This window comes from Synchiropus splendidus, chromosome 14 (assembly GCF_027744825.2).
Source record: "Synchiropus splendidus isolate RoL2022-P1 chromosome 14, RoL_Sspl_1.0, whole genome shotgun sequence".
Classification (NCBI taxonomy): domain Eukaryota; kingdom Metazoa; phylum Chordata; class Actinopteri; order Syngnathiformes; family Callionymidae; genus Synchiropus; species Synchiropus splendidus.
Window position 1 is genome coordinate 5,881,183 of NC_071347.1, and position 14,720 is coordinate 5,895,902.

A 14,720-nucleotide genomic window follows, 5' to 3' on the forward strand; every position below is an offset into this window, starting at 1 on the left:
TGCGCAACTACGAGCCCACGAACATGACCCCTCACTCTTCAAGCGTTTTGGATAAGAGCTTATAAGTATTCAAATAGGTATAAAATAGTTAACATCACATTGAGCGGGTGTTGTTTAGAAATAGATTGATTTTTTAAGAAAGAACAAATATATATTGCGTTTGTGCATGTGGTACTCGTTCACGGTTCAGACATCCTTTCAATAAGCGATCTTTGCATAATAGGACATGACGTAGGCATCTTTGTCCTGCTCCTGGCACTCCGCCTCAGAAGCGGCTTCATCTTCATCTTCGAAGCCTCGTTGAATTACAAACGAGCTCAGCTGTTGCCAGGATGATCTCCCTCACAGACTCACAGAGTAAGTTGTGAATGTGTCGTGTCTATGTTCGTCGGCGCTTCCGTGGAATCCACGGACTGTGCGGAATGAATGAAGCTATTGGCTAAACACCATTGGCTACGTCCACACTGACGTCACTCTCCAGCGGAATAGTTTTAATATTGTGTGTGTGTTTTTTTTTTTAACTCGCCGGTGTCGTAAAGAACGTGTGCGAGGGGGACAGTGTTTAAAACAACAAATGTACCATTTTCAGAAGATATGGTACGAATACATTTAAGCCGCCTATGCGATTGAAATAAAGTTCTGTTTCTCAACCACCTTTAAATCGATCACGATAATTATAGATCCAGAATTTGAAGCCAGTATAAAACAGCAATTTGCTGTTGAAATTATAATGTCAGTGGGATATTGTCGATGACCTGGATTCCACCTTCACCATCATAAACGTTTCTTTTATTTCCTCTTCAGAGATCGGGATGGGTCTGACTGGATTCGGCGTATTCTTCCTCTTTTTTGGGATGATGCTGTTTTTTGACAAAGCTCTCCTCGCCATCGGGAATGTACGTTGGTAAACATACTGGCATTGTCAGAATTTTTGCCCTCACTGTGCCTTGTTCTTTGCCCAGATTCTCTTCGTGTCTGGTTTATCCTTCGTCATCGGTCTGGAACGCACTTTCAGGTTCTTCTTCCAGAGACACAAGGTAAAAGCCACCAGCTTCTTCCTGGGAGGCGTGCTGGTGGTTCTGATCGGCTGGCCGATCATTGGCGTTGTTTTGGAGATGTATGGTTTCTTCCTCTTGTTCAGGTTAGTTGTGAGTAAAATAAATGACCAGGTGTTTGCTTATATTTATCTTGGCTTAACGCTCCCTGCTTCTCCCTCAGAGGATTCTTCCCAGTTGCTGTAGGCTTCATCCGACGAGTTCCGGTGCTTGGCTCATTGCTAAGTCTACCTGGGATCAGAACTGTAAGTTCCAAAGGAGCTGCTGGATCACTGTGCTATTTAGTTGTCAGCATCACCCTGTTTACTAGGTACTACACCCAACATCAAACAACCGATGAAAGATTTAATATATAATTCCATTTCACCGATATCAGATCTGTGTCTAACTTTTTCTGTTCTCTTCTTGTCTTTCAGCTTGTGGACAAAATTGGCGAGAGCAACATGATGGTATAACGTTGGTTCTTGACCACTATAAAGAGACTTCAAATGTTTCCTCTTTCACTGGAGGAAACGTTTTGCCTGACCAGTTTTTGTCAGCACAGAAGGAGGCTTTCCTCTGTGGTGTTAAAGGTGGATCTGTCTGAGTCATGTGCCTGAGCAGTTACTGTTTCCTGACCTTGTATGTGACATTTTATATGACTGTGTTACTTGTGATGGCAATTTGTTACTGTGGATTCTTGAAATACATTTTTATACTAATCTGTCTTCTGGTTTTCCTTATGTCTGTATGGCTGTGGCTATTAATGATACATGTTACTGAGCATTTAAATAATATGTCTGATCCGGCGTACATTTCATTCAGAAGACTGAAATGTGTTCTTCTGGTTGTTATGGTAACAGCGATCCTTCATCCTAGCGCCAGAGCAGACCAGCTGTTGTCCAGCATCGGTGTTGCTTGTTCCGTATTTAGCAATGTTTCAGAACTGCCTCGTATTTTCCTTTACCATCCACTTCCTTTGGATAATGACTCTCCAGCTATTGTAAACAAAGACTAGTGTTTGCAAAGACTCACCTGAAATTTCAACAAAATATTCAGGATTGAAGAAATCCCCAACTCTAGAAATTGTATTCATGCAGTGCAGTAATAAAGTTCCTATGATCATAAATATAATACTCAAAGCTGCTACAGTTTTGAATGATGGTAAATAGTCAAGTTAGCCGACTCAAACTAGCCATGCTGGTCACCAGTCAGGTCGGCTATTCAGGGAAAAAAAGGCCCGAGTGAGAGCAGAAGTCATTCATGCTCAAGGGTCTTGTGCCTCTAGGGGCAACATATTTGGAATGTTTGAAGACTTTCGGGTGGTTCTTGAAGCAGCCTGGCCTCACCCACTAACACTTGCTTTACATGGAAATAAAGATGCAGACAACTTGAACTGGTGGAACTCAAGCTGCATATTCTGTTTAGTTGGTTTGTCAATAGGTGTAAATCAGCAGCGTGTATCACCACACAGGTGTAACATGCCCAACGCCTCCAGACTGTCATCACTCTCATTCATAAAACGCTTGTTAGAACGGTGACCCCCGCGTAGAACCTCAAGTTGTTCTCGTGTTTGTGACAGTGATGAGCGAGGAGGGCTTCATTCAGTTCATCTCCTCAAGTGAAAACGTGATGAGTGACGTCAGAACATTGCAAATAAAAACGACTGAGCGCAGATTCTGTACCTGTTGACCGACAAATACCACAGGAGCGGCCCATCATTGACAGTGAGTCCATTGCATTTTGTTTGCGAGAACTAATTTTAGAATGATATTTTACATTAATTAAATGACCACAGCACTGACACTACTGTGATGTTACCTGCATGTATTTAGTATAACTCTCTCCACTCATATTGTGTCATTTTTGAGCGAAAATGTATTTTCAGTCCTTTTCATTTACACTTCATCGACTTGCATCATTTACGTTACATTACAAGATTAATCTTGAAATGTATTCTTGATTATGCACATTAATAATTTGTCACAACATTCTAAAATGTTCAACCATATTAAAAATTGACTTACCGTACTGCTGCTATTGTTGCTAACATTGTTAATAAACTGGCTTTAATATCTTCAAACATTTTTGTTTGTATAAAAAATGTGGTCCAGAACGTGCAGGCAGTGTGTCAGCTATGTTAATATTACAATGAACAATAAAAGTGTCATTTTTAAATTAATATGCCGAGTACTTTTATCAGGACTTTCCTCCCGACGATGACACAGCTGGTGGTATTGCTCGTGGTGCTGCTGCTGGCGTGTCAGAGCTGCGCTGGTCCACAGGTCTGAGACACATCTGATGATGGTGACAATGTTAATGATCCAACCAACATTATTATTATTTTTTTTATTATTTCAGCGCAGGAACTGGACTCCTCAGGCCATCTTGTATCTAAAAGGAGCACGTGAGCACAAACACACACACACACGTGGGAGAGAGTTGAAATTGTGTTGACTGTGTTGTTGGTTTGCAGAACGTCACCACTCACTGGTGCAGCGGGAAACCCAGGGTGAAGATGTGACACATAACTGTGAGTGTCCATCAGGTTATTATTACTGTTGAATGATACATGGCTACATTACTCTAGAGTTAGATTGAGATGATGGGATCTCCTGTGGCACTGAGCATTGCAATCGTTGCTCCTCATCGAATAATTGGTGCAGGCGGTCGTAATGTTCCTGCTCAGTGAGGCATCAGATAAGCGCACACAAGTGTTGTTGGTTGTTGAATGTTCAATATATGTTGTGCTCTGTTGTTGTAGCGGGGACCTTTAGCCGGTTTGAAGATGAACTGCGTTCACTTTTCGGACTATCTTTTCAAACAAGACCTCAGCGGGGACGAGAGGGTAATGGCTGCTGCTCCTTCTTCTGACCTGCAGATCATTCACATTGACCTCTCGCTGCAGGTGATGGAACTCAACACTTGGGCCGAATGAACTAGAGCAACATGACATGATGAAGATGTTTTCAGCACGTACAAGTTAAATAAAAAGTGAAACCAAGTTTGGATTTTTCTTCATAATCACAAAACAAAACTCAGCCGGTGTGATGTATGACTCTTTATTGTGCACTGATACAGTCCGACTGCACTCATCCTTGCTCTCCATGACGGGAGGCTCCCACTTCTATATGGTCAGGGTCAAAGGTCACAGCAGCATCTCAGCCTGCCGTCCTCTGAATAATACATTCAGTGGCAAGAGCTCTAATTCTAGAGTGAGGTTCAGCTGTGAGGTGGGTGGTTGCCTCAGACGTCCTGCAGGTCCTTCTGGATCTCCCAAAGTGTCCCGGCGCTGGCCTGCAGCTGAGACACCTCGTCCTCCGTCAGCGTCATGTTGACCACACTGGCCACACCTCCGCTGTTCAGCACACACGGCAGACTCAGGTAGACCTGCTCACTGATGCCGTACATTCCCTGGTGGTGAGAGAGCAGTCCTCAATCTACTGCTCTTTCAGTGTGCACCACTGATGATCAACAGGGGGCGCTGTTAGTGGTGAGGGTTACTTCATGAAACATTAAGGAAGTATTGCATCACGCAAAATAATCATGAAGACTTGTTGATATTTGTGTGTGTCTCTTTGTGCGATCATTGTGTTCGTGTGAAACAGGCCTTCTGTAACATAGCGTTTTAGTGTATAGGTTTTTTTTAATTTGACTGGTTGTGTACAACCATTTTTGTATGTGTTCTTGTACTTCTATCATAGAACATTTTTGCAAAGTGAAGCCTCATTTTGAGGGCTAAAACTAAAATACAAAATACCTAGGTTATTATCATTTTTTTAAGTTTAACCATTTGTTATAGATCGTTTAGGTTTAGGGTGAAAGGCCGGGGAAAGGGTGATGACCATGACGGTCCAAGTGTGCGTGTATGTGAGTGTGGGCTTGTTTATACTGCCAATTCTTGACAACACACTATCTTTGTGGGGACCTTTTGCCAGTCCCCACAGGTCCAGACATGATTTTGAGGATGAAGACTTCAAAATAACTGGGTCATTATAAATGAGTTTCACTTTTGGTTCAGAGTCCTGGTTCAGGTGAGCCACGTGTTTTGGAGGGTTAGGTTAAGGCTGGGGAAAGCATTATGGCAATGAGAAACCTCACAATGTCCCCACAGGGATAGCAATACCAACGCGTGTGTGTACAGGTATGTGCATGTGTGAGTGTGTGTGTGTGGCTGATCCTCACTTATGGGGACCAATTCTTGAGAAAACACTGTCCTTGTGAGGACCTTATGCCAACATGGGGACCATTTGCCTCGAACCTAAGCCTCAAGTTGAGAATGAAGACATCAAAATAACTGGACCATTATATTCTTGTACTTGAACCTGTAAGATTTTTCAATCCACAGAGCGAGGACATTTCTGATTAGTGGGGACATTTTGGCCGGTCCTCACTCTCATTTTGCGGGTTAAAACTACAAAATAGCAGGGTTATTATAATTGGGTTTTAGTTAGGTTCAGAGTAAAGGTTAAGTTTAGCCATTTGTTTTAGATGGTTAACCCCAGAGGCTGGGGAAAGGGTTATGTCAATGACAGTCCTCACTAAGATAGAGCCAAGTCTTGAGGGGGCATCTTGGCCTGTCCTCACAAGGTTTAAAGGGTTAAAACAGCAGAAGAAGTTTACTATAATTAGGTTTAACTTTGGTTCAGAGTCCTGGTTAAGGTTAGTCATTTGTTTTGGATGGTTAGGTTTAGGGGGAGAGGCTGGGGGAAGGGTGATGGCAATGAGAGGTCCACACATAAATGGCAAAACAAGCATGTGTGCATGTGTTTGTGTGTGTGTACCTGCACCATGGTGGAGACTGGGTGAATCCTGTTCATGTTCTTCATGAGACTCTCGGTCAGATCAGCGACACTGAGACCGATGGCCCAGTTGGTGTAGCCCTTCAGTCTGATCACCTCGTAGGCGCTGTGAAACACATACACCAAAAGATTGAGGCGACGAGTGGTGAAAGAAAGAGTTGTGTATCTACCTGTCCACCACCATCCTGTGGGTCTCCTTCCAGTTCTCTGCATCAGAGTCGGTGCCGATCTCTGGGTTGAGGGTCTGGAGACTGACTCCTGCCACATTGGTGCCGCTCCACACAGGAACTGGGTGGGTGAGAGACTCTGTCAGAGTGTGGGGTCAAGTGTCACCTGAGGTGTGGCGTGGCGCTCACCACTGGTGTCTCCGTGCTCCCCCAGGATCCAGCCGTTGAAGCTGCTGGGATGAATGCCCAGCTTGTCTGCGATCAGGAACCGGAAGCGAGCGGAATCCAAGTTGGTGCCGCTGCCGATGACTCTGTGTTGGGGGAGGCCGCTCAGCTTCCAGGTGACATAGGTGAGCACGTCAACTGCGAGAGCGATGTGTGAGCATTAATGACTTCTCCTGGGAGGTCAAAGGTCAAAGAGAGATACCAGGGTTGGACACCACCACGATGATGCAGTCCGGACTGTATCTGACTATCTGAGGGATGATGTGTTTGAAGATGTTGACGTTTCTTTGCACCAGGTTGAGCCGACTCTCTCCCTCCTGCTGACGGACGCCGGCCGTCACCACCACGATCCGGGAGTTTGCCGTCACAGAGTAGTCTGCGAGGGACAGCGAAGAGCAACAGTCAAAATGTCTCTCTGAAACAGCTGTTAAGATATAACAAGTTTTGGCATCCACAAGTGCTCTAAGATGGTCACTGAGACCTTTGTCCGCCACGATTTTGGGGGTCTTGAGGAAGAGGCTTCCATGTTGCAGGTCCATCATCTCTCCCTTCAGCTTGTCCTCCATCACGTCCACCAGAGCCAGCTCATCAGCCAGTTCCTGCAACGTCAAAGACCATGGACGCTCCAGTTTAATCCCACAGAGCAAAATCTAATTTGCCTTCCATAAAAGAGATAGCTAGGAAATGCCAGAAAATGTTAGAGAGAAGTTGTACATGTTTTCTGCAAACAGAAAAAACTGTACCAAGAACAGAAGTTTCATATAATATAATATAATATAATATAATATAATATAATATAATATAATATAATATAATATAATATAATATAATATAATATAATATAATATAATATAATATATGAAAAATAAAAAATATATAAGTACTAATAATATGAGTATAAAAAAAAGTAGCAGTTTTATTAAATTAAAAAAGTTTTAGTAAGTTAAAATGTAATTTAAAAGATCAGTTACTTGAAAAGTCAAGCATCTGTAAGGCTCATGTCACAGAGAAATCTTTACACAAGACAAGAAATAATGAAAAGTAGAAACAAGAGAGGTCAAAAGGAAAAAGCAATTAAAAAGTGTAATAGGCATTAATGTAACATTAAATAAATAATAACAATCATGAAACAGAATAATAATGAACACAGAAGGTCACACAATGGAAAATTGGTTATATGACTATTTAATACTTCATTTTATGTACGCTTCATTTAAAGATTCTCACTATGACGCATTAATATTTGAAGATTATTTGGTCAAAACGTAGAATTGTGTATGCAAGACACATAATTACAAAATTATTTCATATTTATTTTTTATTGTTTTTGAAGGATAATGCATTTGTATAAAAAGCCATTGGTTTTTAAATGACAATCTAATCCATATTTAGACATAAAATGAAAAAAAAAATTTTTAAATAAAAAAATATATTAATATTTAGAATAGAGATAGCAATGACTAATAAAAGGGAGACTTATGGTTGTTTGTCAAAAACATTTTTAGATGATCAATGACATTGTTGCATTCTGACTTCATGAGGGCCACATAAATACAGGCAAAGGGCCTCATGTGCCCAGTTTGCACGTTGCCTAAGTCTGCATCAGACAAAGAGTTGATGTGAAAGAGCTCAACTTTTGGTTTCTAGCATTGTCAGAGTCAGTGGACCACCAATAAGACAGCAGCAGGAGTGAAAGGCGAGATCCGACCTCTCACTGCCACCACAACAAGCAGAGCAAAACCGTGCAGGGATAAGCGGACATCAGACACCAGGAGACCTGTAATCCTCCTCCAGTCTGTGACCCCGCCATCACTCCGGCGGGTCATGCTCTAATCTTGGACCTGGTGGGACTCTTACCCTGAGCAGGATGCTGAGAGCGCAGGCCATCCCCACCTGCCCCACACCCACCACCGTCACTTTGTTCCTGGGGGGCTCCGGCGGTCCCGTCAACAGAGGAGTGATCAGCTTCTGCAGGACGGAGGCCATTCTCAGGGCTGCGAGGACGAAGAGGGTGAAAGAGATTTCAGACACATGAAGTGAGGCACAAACATCAACGGCCCACTAGTCGTCGCCTCTACATCCAGCAGCATCCGTTCTCGCAGGGTTCACCTTGAGCAGACATACACAGGATGAGAGATACTTGCACTGTAGCACAACGTCCCGAGCTGTGAGGTACAGCCACCACCATGTGACCAGCATGACAGACGCAGCTGATGTCTACCACCGGGTCTCTGCAGCATCCACGCTCTCTCCTGCAGTCGCTGCTTATGCAACCCAGCAGAGGAAGGTACCGGCCGAGCACATGACTGAAGCGGCTCCCCTCCCTCCTTCCCTGCTCCCTCCCTCAGCCCAAATAGATGATGAACATAATCAGACCTGACCGAGTCGCTGCAGACTAGTGAAGGAGTTACACTAATCCATTAACGCCTCCATCTGCTGTTTCTCTCTGGATCCAGCTCAGGTACTACAAATCATATCTCTGAAATAATTTTTGTGTGTCACTAAACCTACTCCAACACCATAAATAACACTGAAGTTTGTCCACATTTTATATTAAATTGCAAAACAAATTTTTATCTAATGTATTTTTTTAAATTACAAATAGTTTATAGACACAAATGGATAGGTTTATTTTATTATTGGATTACAGGTTAAGCATGTTGTGAGTAAACATTTATGCTTTATATTTCAATCCATATTTAAATGAAGCACGCTTTCTTGCATTTTGATAAAATATGTAGTAATAGCTACTTTAATTAGATCGCTCAAAATAAATACAGAGCAGGTTGAAAAGCATGTTTAAGATCCCAAAATGACATGCAACTACTATCCATTGCTTCTCTCTTACTTTATATTTAAGTTTATGGCGCAAAATATTCCTGTATATAGCAAACCTGAAACCAACTTACAACATTATCATCACACACGTGGTCATTGTCAGTTGTGTTTACACTATTTTCTACACAGAAAATGTGCTGACATAAAGAAAAATAGAAAATAAAATCATCACCTTTCTGAGGTTGCTGCGCGGTCAGTTTTCCTCGTGTGTGTTGTCTGTGTACTGCAGTCTGCAGCCCGGTGGATTTAATAGTCTAAGCAGATCCAACCCTCACAAAGTACCACATTGGCACAGAGGTGACTATGCTCAGCTGCTCCCTTCTTCAAAACAACACTGGCAGATGCTCAGAGGAACCAAAGCAAGTAAGTTTCATTATATATCTGAGCTCACAGGACGATTCAAGCGGTCCATTCATGCACCACATTCACTTATTTTGTTGTCTGTTGTTAATGTCCATTTAGTGTTTTTCTTTTGCCAAATCCAATCTATTTTTTGGCCAAATATAGTTAAAAACATGTTTGCGCTGTCATAGAACAAACATAATCTTATCATAAAAGTGTTTTCTAGTAAAAGATATTTTTCATATCCGCCTCACATTTATATCTTCTCCCACACTCAAATGTAGCTTTAACATTAATAAACTCTAGCTAGTGTATTTAAAAAAAAAACCCTCAGTGTTCTACATACTTCATAATATACCGTGTATTGAAATAGCTTGATAGACACCAGACGTCAAAGAATAACATCAATCTTAGATTCTACCACATACACGAACATGTTGCAGTGATGCACGACAGGTGTGCATGGAGAAGATGAACATCCTGTCTGACCGGAAATGTCGAAAGACAAAGAACCACGCTGTACAAGCATTGTACACTAGATGGTGCTACTGAGTAACGCAGTTTTTTTTTCTTCCATCACACAAAGGATTCACAACCAAACAAAAAGCTGCTGACAACCAAGTTTATTTTATGATACACCACTTACATCATAAATAAACAGTACAAATCCTCCCCCACATAACTGGTGTCGATTCTGTCCAATGACGAAAAGCTGCCGGTTCATCATTCACATGTTTAAAGGGCCAAATCTCATATGACTGCTGTGTTATTTCATATTGCTAGGAACCTTCCGATTGGGGTGTGACACAAGAGTTAAAAAAAATAAAAAGTCATCACCTCCAGTGAACATCCTCCCTCCCTGTGGGCCACGGGTCATGTTTTTAAGTGGTAATTTTCACACTAGATGCTGGCTCAAAGGGCCCACAGTAGTTCAGTGAGGTCAGTTATGTGGGTGCACTGCAAAAGACAGTCCTGCCAGACGGACCGGGGGTTACAAGTCTAATAAAAACGACGAGCACAAAGAAAGCCAAAGAACATAAAACTCATGGATGCCGGCAAAACCCACCATCTATGATCGGATCATAACAACCGTAGAAAGCAAAGACAGTCAGTGCTAAATGCTGATGATTCACCTGGATAATAATGTGGAAACAGGATGTTAAAATACAGTAAATGTTCTTCATGATGAAAAAGTAAAAGGTGGACAAGGTTTTTATTCCATCAGTGATGTCACCAGATTACATGACACAGATCCTTCCACTTCAATCGACCTGAGCACCGTAAAAATCTCTCCTACCTCTAAAGCTACTGAGGAAATTCTGCTTTTAACTGTTGACGTCTTGAAGGAATTCTCCTCATGTCACTTGCCGCTAGTTTCAAAAAAGATTGTGAGGAACATTCGCCTCATTGTACAGTTAAAAAAACCCCTCACAATCTTGTTCAATGTATTAAGAACCTTTCATGGGTTGTATTTCTCTACAAAACTTAACTAAAGCCAATAAGTACAGCTGTTGCAGGAGAGTAAAAAACACATCAGACTGTTCAAATAATTCCAGAAATCTTTCCTGATGAAAGCTGAAGAATTTAAAAACCCAACCTGGACGTTCCTTCTAAGTCAAACCAGCCCTTCTCGCTGAAACAGTTGGACTTCAGCAGAATGCAGCTGTTTTGGGTCAAAGTTAATTCTCCTCAGACTAGACAGGCTCCAAAAAGTTAAGTGGAGGTAACAGAGGTCCGACAAAAACCCAGAATGAACCTTCAAAACTCAAAGTACTTGGAGCTAAAAGTGTGCAGGCACTTCACGTCAGAAACACCTGGCACACGGTGTTAAAAACATCAGTAAGAACTACAAACATGCAGGGATACACTGGCCTCGCCATTTGGCTCTACTGACGAGGTTAGATACACATGAAGACAAGTCACAGATTAAAAACGACAACAAGTCTCTTCTGTCGACCAAGACGACGAAAGTCCAGAAGCTACAGTTTGAATAGAGCTCCCTCCAGTGGTAGAAGGATAGACAGACTGCTCAAAAAGTGTAGAAGTTCCAAATCAAGCAAGTTCTTTGTCAAACCAGGAATGAGACGGAAAAAAGACGGTCCAGACAGAGTTTGTTGTTGTTGCGGTTGTGGTACTTTTGGCAGGCGACAGGGAGCAGGGGTCAGGACCTGGCGAGGGACTTTACTTGCCAGCATCCTTCACGGCTTCCCCACCAGCAGCGCGCAGGTATGCGGCGGCCTTGTCCACCAAATCTTGAAGTGGGATGATGACTCTGTCAGCATGGCCTTTAAGAGTGTTGATCTGCTCTGCGTTCAGGTTCTGGTAGGCGAAGTACAGAGACACGGCGACTGCCACGAGGAGCAGGAGCTTCAGGAGCAGAGACAGGAAGCCTCGTCTGGCCGGGGCTTTGCTGGACAGGCCCGATGAGGCTCCTCTGGAGATGGACTCGGAGTATGAGCGAGTCTCGGTGTGGATGCTGTGCAGCAGACGGGACTCGTCCAACCAGTACTCGCTGGGTTTGAGCGGCCGACCCGCTGCTCCCCGGATGGGACGTCTGCAGGTCGCACTAGAGACAACACAGAAAACAGGCGTCACATGAAAATGTTTCATTCCAAACGTCACAAGCGCCTGTGCTTTTTTCTAATCACTGATTTGACCCTGAATCTTACTCATCGTTTTCTGTCACACTTAGTTTAGTTGTTAATGTTAATTATTGTCATTTAAATAAATGTTACCTGATGCCTGTCGGTGTGCTGATTTCGTTGGCAAGGATATCTTCAACAACACTGTCACTGCTTTTCTTGGGGGTCTCTTCAGTTATCATTTCTTCAACCACCTGTGCCAGGACAGACAGCTTATTCAACTAAACCACACTCCAGAGAAAAAACATACAAACCAAAAAAACACAGACAAAACCCTCTCACCTTAGTTTGCCGTTTGCTGCTTGTCCTCAGGGTCACAGGGGTTTTGCTTCGGCTCCGGACCGGTCTGTCAGGCACAGGAACTGGCTCTGGATCGGCTGCAACAATTTCTTCTAACACACGTGAAATGCATTTTAGTAAAAAAAAAAAAAAAAAACATAAAAAATAAAAATAATAATTATATATATATATATATATATATATATATATATATATATATATATATATATATATATATATATATATATATACATACACACACACATATATATATAGACACAGACACACACACAGTGTATGGTTGTTTAAGTACCATTAAGGTCACAAGTTTATTTGAAGAAATTCTTACCGTCTTCCTTGTCACTGTACTGGTCGGAGTTTGTGTTCCCATTCTGGTTGCTGTCGACTTTTGGGAGAGTGGTGACTTCAGCAGCGGCTTCAGCAGCCGTCTGCTCGATGAGCTTCTGCAGCTTCTTCTCATACACTTTTCTTGTTGACGCTAGATTTAAAGGAACAAAAAAGTATATATATTTATTGTATAATTAATAATACATTGTTATCACAGTTTAACTCAAACAGTATTTTTCCGATCAACCATTTACCATGATACACAGAATAGTCTAAGAAAAAGTGCTGAACCTTGGTCTGCACTGGTGTTGCAACACGTACCTACAATGGGTCCTGACTCCACACCATGTTTGGCCAGCTGCTGCTTTAGATCATCATCGGTCAGATCTGTCACGTCCACCTCCTCACTGCGTGGCTTGTCAGTCTTTCTGGTGGCTTTCTGCAAAAATAAAAAACGCAACTTATTTTAGACCGTAGCAATAAACCAAGACGAGAATTAGAGATGATAAAAAAAAAAAAATCAAGAGTGAAGTTGCATTGGCAGAATGATTACTCAGCAATTAGCGCTCCCCAACAGTTCAACTTACTCTTCCAGATCTGCTTCTGTTGGACACCACCGGCGCAGGAAGCTCTTCGTCGCTGGAGAAAGTATCAGTGGGGGGGTTCTTCTTGTTGTTCAGGACGGTCAGGTTCTTCAGATAGAGCTGCACATACACCTCTTTCTTGTGCTCCCCGCTCGGAAGCGGCACGTTGTTCGCCGTTAGCTCATTCTTTAACTTGTCTTTTGTGAGAACAGACGGATCTTCCAAAAACTCTGCCATCGTTTATTGGTACTGGACAATGGTAGCGAGTGTTTTGATACCGGGCGCTCGCGGCAACAGGCGTTGATCCGCTGTAAGCGAAAACGTGACAGAAAGAAAGCGCTGTTGTCAAACAAGACTGGCGCCGAGCCGCTGCCGACTCCGCTAGCACGAGAGCGGGTTTGAAAATACGCACTCGTTTTCGGAGTTTAGCCGCGCAACTTTTATGCAAAAAGCGAAATTATATTTTTTCCAAACGGTCACGCGCATGCACTACTGGAAAGACGAATTTGTATGGTATTAAAAATTGGCTCGAAATGTGCGAATTAGCTTAGCTTCAAACCGGCCCACTTGCCTCTGTCTGTCCGCGGTCACGAAGGGGGGAGAAAGATCCAGGGACGTCATTGGTCGGAGACCACTAGTAAGATCCACTCTGATTGGCTCGTTATGAATAAACACTCGCAGACCGCCGCCACAAAGAAACAGGATAACGGCTCGACGAGAACAGTGTTTCCTCATAATGATCACCTTCTCTAGTCTTCGACTGGGATATTTAATACATGCTAAGGTTGATCACGGTGGCACCTAGGCACGAAAACACTGTGTTAGATGGTCCTCAGTCAAATGCCTTATTTATGCTTCCGTAAGCAGATCATCATTATGGCGCAATTGGTGACTTGTAAAAATAATTTGAGATCCACTTCGCAGACTTCAATGTGTATTACATAACGGAGAAAACAGGACCATACGAAGCCGGTATCTAGACCAGAAGATGGCAGTATTACTGTAGCTATAACTGTCATAAGAACGTAAATAAAACCAAAATCATTGACCCCAGGAAAACGATTTCTTCAAATGAAGTCCAGACGTTTCTATTCAGTGAAAAATGTTTTGTTTTTATTTTCTCACAACATCCGGAAGTTGGATAAACATCACTTATATTCAGCCTAGAGAACGTTTTGGGAACCCTCAGTCCATGTGACCTTATGAAAACAGTTGCCAAGCTCAATGCAAAACAAACTACAAGTGACAAATCAGTTCTTGATTTATTTGGGGGAAAAAATGTGTGTATCTGTATAGACCAGGGATCACCACACTGTTCCAGAAAGGGCCGCAATGGGTTTGTCTTTCAACCAATCAAGCACACAGTTTAACCCATAATAGTAGACCTATTTAAAACCCCAAAAGATAACGTTGTGTAAATTCTATACAATGATTTATCACTTCTCAAAATTCAGTAGAG

General features: G+C 42.5%; 3 protein-coding genes across 7 annotated transcripts; 1 reads left to right on the top strand and 2 right to left on the bottom strand.

Annotated features, from left to right (window-relative positions):
• Positions 1–233: 233 nt before the first annotated feature.
• On the top strand, positions 234–1,758 carry golt1bb (golgi transport 1Bb). Of its 2 annotated transcripts, none has more exons than XM_053886004.1 (5): positions 234–357; positions 805–896; positions 963–1,141; positions 1,219–1,365; positions 1,472–1,758. In XM_053886004.1, the coding sequence occupies exons 1-5, from the start codon at positions 333–335 to the stop codon at positions 1,500–1,502; spliced, it is 474 nt and encodes a 157-aa protein (XP_053741979.1). In that variant the 5' UTR covers positions 234–332; the 3' UTR covers positions 1,503–1,758. The 2 variants fall into 2 exon arrangements, with proteins under 2 accessions (XP_053741979.1, XP_053741980.1); XM_053886005.1 differs by having other exon boundaries at positions 1,219–1,300.
• Positions 1,759–4,091: 2,333 nt separating this feature from the next.
• On the bottom strand, positions 4,092–9,363 carry ldhbb (lactate dehydrogenase Bb). Of its 3 annotated transcripts, none has more exons than XM_053885645.1 (8): positions 9,239–9,363; positions 8,086–8,222; positions 6,710–6,827; positions 6,431–6,604; positions 6,193–6,366; positions 6,007–6,124; positions 5,819–5,942; positions 4,092–4,448 (listed from the first exon to the last, which is right to left on the bottom strand). In XM_053885645.1, the coding sequence occupies exons 2-8, from the start codon at positions 8,212–8,214 to the stop codon at positions 4,281–4,283; spliced, it is 1,005 nt and encodes a 334-aa protein (XP_053741620.1). In that variant the 5' UTR covers positions 8,215–8,222; positions 9,239–9,363; the 3' UTR covers positions 4,092–4,280. The 3 variants fall into 3 exon arrangements, with proteins under 3 accessions (XP_053741620.1, XP_053741619.1, XP_053741617.1); XM_053885644.1 differs by lacking the exon at positions 9,239–9,363 and adding an exon at positions 8,373–8,562; XM_053885642.1 differs by lacking the exon at positions 9,239–9,363 and adding an exon at positions 8,338–8,557.
• A 653-nt stretch (positions 9,364–10,016) lies between these two features.
• tmpob (thymopoietin b) lies at positions 10,017–13,842 on the bottom strand. 2 transcript variants are annotated; one of them, XM_053885641.1, is made up of 6 exons: positions 13,265–13,842; positions 12,999–13,116; positions 12,679–12,828; positions 12,333–12,439; positions 12,144–12,244; positions 10,017–11,974 (listed from the first exon to the last, which is right to left on the bottom strand). In XM_053885641.1, exons 1-6 carry the CDS (start codon positions 13,496–13,498, stop codon positions 11,590–11,592), a joined length of 1,095 nt encoding a protein of 364 aa, XP_053741616.1. In that variant the 5' UTR covers positions 13,499–13,842; the 3' UTR covers positions 10,017–11,589. The 2 variants fall into 2 exon arrangements, with proteins under 2 accessions (XP_053741616.1, XP_053741615.1); XM_053885640.1 differs by having other exon boundaries at positions 12,333–12,442.
• Positions 13,843–14,720: the final 878 nt, after the last annotated feature.